Source organism: Condylura cristata, unplaced genomic scaffold, assembly GCF_000260355.1.
Source record: "Condylura cristata isolate star-nosed mole 26May11 unplaced genomic scaffold, ConCri1.0 scaffold00028, whole genome shotgun sequence".
In the NCBI taxonomy this organism is placed as follows: domain Eukaryota; kingdom Metazoa; phylum Chordata; class Mammalia; order Eulipotyphla; family Talpidae; genus Condylura; species Condylura cristata.
The window spans coordinates 11218174-11222586 of NW_004567129.1; the positions used below are offsets into that span (position 1 = coordinate 11218174).

The 4413-nt window shown below is 54.5% G+C and overlaps 1 protein-coding gene across 1 annotated transcript in view; it reads right to left on the bottom strand.

Annotated features, from left to right (window-relative positions):
- Positions 1-1186, bottom strand: part of LOC101623216 (chymotrypsinogen 2) — a 5542-nt gene extending 4356 nt beyond the window's left edge. The window contains exons 1-2 of the mRNA XM_012730456.1: positions 1135-1186; positions 87-190 (exon numbers count right to left, since the gene is read on the bottom strand). Coding sequence (XP_012585910.1) covers positions 87-190; positions 1135-1186 — 156 coding nt within the window. The remainder of the gene's footprint in view (positions 1-86; positions 191-1134) is intronic.
- Positions 1187-4413: the final 3227 nt, after the last annotated feature.

A 4413-nucleotide genomic window follows, 5' to 3' on the forward strand; every position in this document is an offset into this window, starting at 1 on the left:
GGCCACTCCCACCTGGCCGGGCAGCAGCCCCTGCCCAGCCGGCCTGCACCCCGCGAGGCCCCAGTCAGGCTCAGGTGCGCCCTTACCTGCAGGGACACCTGCCAGGGCCAGGAGCCAGGGACGGCGTCCTCGCCATTGACGATCCTGGACAGGCCGCTGAGCACGGGGTGGATGGCGGGGACCCCGCACCCTGGGGGTGGAACACGCGGGTAAGGTGTGCAGGTCAAGGGCGGCTCTGGTGTCCCCTTATGTGGGTTCCCATAGTTCAGTGTGACATCGCTTCAGCCCAGACAAACCCAGGGAGCTGCAGTCACGCTGTGGCACAGCCGGCGTGCTTGGAGGCTGCACTCTGTGGACTTGAACCCATCACTACCTCGTTTAACCACCAAGGCTCAGCTTTCCCATCCGCAAAATGGGTCCGTACAGTCACTGACCTCACAGGGTTGCTCTCAGGATGCCAGAGGAGTTCTCAGGCTGCAGAGGTACCTGACCCTTTCCTGGCCTTAATTGCTGTTCATTCAACACCATTTGATTTAAAAGATTTATCTATTTATACATACTGAACTGGGGTAAAGGCCAGAGTTGCGGGGGCTGGGGGTGAGAAGAGTCACCAGAGACAAGAGTGGGGAGCAGAGCAGGCAGAAATACACTGCTGAGGGGAGCAGCGGACGAGACAGGAGGTGTATGCTGCACCATGTGGGTCACCTCACTAGCCGGGGATCGAACTCGTGCTGCAGTGGTTGTGATAGCTTCATCATGCTGAGCTTTAACCCGTTGCGCCACCAGGGAGGACCTCAGTAAACAACACTGAAAACACCTGCCCCTCTGCTGGCCCTCTGAGCCTGTAGTGGAGGCACTGATGGCTCAGAAACCTTTCTGGACTCGCCTTCTCTGTGACCTGCAGGGTGTGAAGCCTCTGCCAGTCCCAGAGAAGGCCACCTCCTCCCTGGGAGAGTCACACGGCTGGCCTGGGCCAGTCCCCCTTGTAGAGATGGCTCCGTGCAGCACAAGAGGGAGAGACTTGCTTAGGCTCACACCGCGCACACTGAGGGGAGCTCGGCCCCTCACTGCCCTGCGCCCCAGCAAGGGCTAAGGGCATCCTTCCTCCCAGCCTTCCCAGGCTCTGGTACTCACCGAAGGCTGTGCTCAAGAGGGCGAAGCAGGAGACGAGCCAGAGGAAGGCCATGGTGCTGCAGTCAGGGAGGCGCTTTGCTGGAGCCACCCCCTTATATTCCTGTACCCCAGGCTGCTATCTGGAGACCTTGAGGTGACAGCCCTGTCCTGGGAGTGTACCCAACTGGCCAGCGTGGGACAGCAGCAGCTGTCACCATGGCTGAGCTTGGAGTCAGGGTCAAGGGCAACGGTGGGGAGCGCACAAGGTGGCCCTTGACTAGCAGCCAAGGGGAAGGGGTGTCCCCCTGGGGCTTCCTCTTCCAGGCCCAGTGGGTAGTGGCCCGGCCTGGGCAGGGCTTCAGGCACGGTCTTGTCTCACATCTAGAGCACTCTGGGCCATGGTTTATTTGACTTGGTAACGGTTCAAAACCCCTGGGCGGTAAGATCAGGAAGGGAAAGAAGAGGCCCGGCCCTTTCCTCAGCTGTCATGGACCCTCGGGTTGAACATGCAGCCTTGGGCACAAGGCTGGGCTGATGGGCAGCCCAGGGGCCCCCTGCCACCCCCTCCTGCCTCCCATGAGCCAGTGGAGGGCTAGACACAAGTGGGAAGCAGGGCCCAGAGAGACCTGTTTCACTTGGGCAGACAGCGGGGCCTTTCCCCAGCAGCTGGGGACCTGAGGAGGGAGAATTTTGAGGTTAGGCTGCCAGATGGAGAACAAGAGCCCCAGAATGCAGGAGGAGATAATACCCCTTCTCTTTAACTCCTGTTGCGCTGATGACTGTGACGCATTTCACAGCACAAGGTAGTGGCGGGGTCTGGAGCAAGTTACTCATCCTCTCTGATCTGTTTAAGTGGGCAAAGCGGGGCTGCCTCTGGTAGGGGTCCCGCATTCTCCCAGCGTATGACCCCTGCTGGTCATGTAGGACCAAGCCCAACACCGGTCACCTGGTGGGCCCTTGAGCTTCTCGAAGTGCGTGTGGCTGCCTCTTGCACACCCTAGAAGACCGTCTGATGACCAGGGGTTTTGGTGGGCAAGCAGGGCACAGTGTGCCCAGAGTGGCCCCATCTGTGAGACCCAACTGTGGGCAAGTCCATTTATGCTAGCAGCCAATGCTTCCCGGCCCCCACGGCGGAAAAGTAGCACAGATTTTCATAGGAGAGGCAGCCTAAGGAAGGGTTTAAGACACAAACTACGTTACTAGTTATTTAAGGCTCTTAAGGGAATAGAAAAAAGAAAGACACAAAACAGCACCTTTTCAATATCTTAGAAATTCCTTAAGTGGAATCTTCGGCCAATTTATACCATAACCATATTTTAACACGTATCTGTAACTACTTTACATGTTCCTAAGTTCTTTTGAATTCAATTATTGTTTATTTTACAGCTAATTACTAAAGTGGACTCGATCTATTGATACACAAAATTATTTCTCTAGTTGAATATTTCACATGGGTTAATGATCTTTACTAAAACACTTTTTACTCCCTATGGTTTGCCTCCTCCCAACCTACCTTCTTGCACACGTCCTATGCTACGATGACAGAATGATATGGGGGTTGCCCAATAAATCCCTAGTAGCCCACCTTCTGACCTCTAGTGAGTTTCCTCTGAGTAATCACTGCTTTTATCGATGCAAATCACTATAACTAAAAACAAATATTCCATTTTCTCCTTCTAATGTTTGTCTTAGTTTAAATTTATTCATTTTGAAAAATATAATAATAAGTGTAAAAAGTGTTTAAAAGAAAAACAAACAAACTATATTGCTACCAGCTAAGGCTGTTGCTGTTGTTAGCAGCCACAGCACCAGCAGCACACCCGCCCCGATGAACAGGACCTCACAGAGAAGGTCAGTCCAGCCTAAGTGGGGCTGAAGTGCACCCAGCACAGCCTGGAGGGACCTGTGTCCTGGAGGGGGTGCAGGGAAAGCAAAGGCCTGAGACAGTGCCTGGGGGCTCTCGAGACTCTCTGGGCCAGAAGGAGTGAAGAACTTAAGAGCAGGAAGCCAGAGTGGAGGGCCGAGGGCCAAGCAGGAGGAGCCGCAGGGCAGCCGGGAGCAGCTGGTGACGACAGCCCCTGGCTGCGGAGCCCGCAGGCCTGAGTGCGGGGTGGGCCAGCTGGGCCGGGCACAGGGCGGCCTGGGCCGGAGGCTGGCATGGCCTTGGGAACCTCCATTGCCCTGGTCCGGGGGAGCCCGTCCCCCCCCAAAAAATGTGGAAGTCACCCTGTTTGGGGCTGGGTCACGTGCCCCAGGAAGGTCCCCTAAGGAGAGTGTGAGCTGCTTTCACCTGGCAGCCCACTAGGAATGGCCAAGTTGTTTAGCTTGTCGAATTTACGCTAAAGAGCATTTTCCTGGCTTCCCCTTTTCGCTAATCTTTCTAACCTCCTACTTTCATGTCTAGAAACCCTGCCTCTTCACCTAGACCTCTGGAGCCCACCCTCTGCTCAAACTGACTCCCAGGCCCAGGGAGAAGGCCTGGTCTTGTCTGCCTTTTGCAGAAAGTTTTGTTTTTTCTTTAAGATTTATTTATTTGTGCATATAGAACTGGGGTATAGGTCAGAGGTGCGGGCGTGAGAGGATTCACCAGAGACAGAGTGGGGAGCAGAACAGGCAGAGTGACTGAAATATACTGCTGAGGGGAGCAGTGGGTGCGACAGGAGAGGTCTGCTGCGCCCTGTGGGTCATGTCAGCTCCCTGGACAGGAATGGAACTTGTGCTGCCCTGTGACCCCTGCACCACCAGAGAGGCCCTAACTCAGGGAATCTTAAGATTATCTAGGGGAAATTATCAAGTTTTTCAAACTGCCTGGCTGTGTGTTGGCGTTGTGTTCAGTTGTGAGAAAAGAGACTTAAGCTGTGTATCTTAAGCAAATCACACATTTCATTTAACAAGGAATCAAGAAGGGGACAATCCATGGCTGGTGTGGCATCTCAAAATGCGGCATCCTTTTGTCTCCAGGGTAGCTGCTGAACCTCTAAGCGTGGCATCTGCCTTCAGGTGGGACAGGAAAGGCGAGTGCAGACCAAAGGCAGTACCGACATATTCCATTTGTAAAAATCTTCCTGGTGGCCCCATCCTGTGACTTCTGCTGCCATCTCGGTAGGCAGAACTGTATCTCAAGGCCACTCCCCAAGGCGGGCAGGAAAGGAAGCTCCCTCTGAGGCCTTTTCCACCCCAGGCAGAATCAGGAAGGCAGGGAGTGGGTAGCCGTGGACCTCTGGCACGGCCAGGGAGTCCTTCCTTCTGGGACTGGAAAAAAAGAACCTGACACTGTCAATTTTTCTTTCTTTTTTTTTT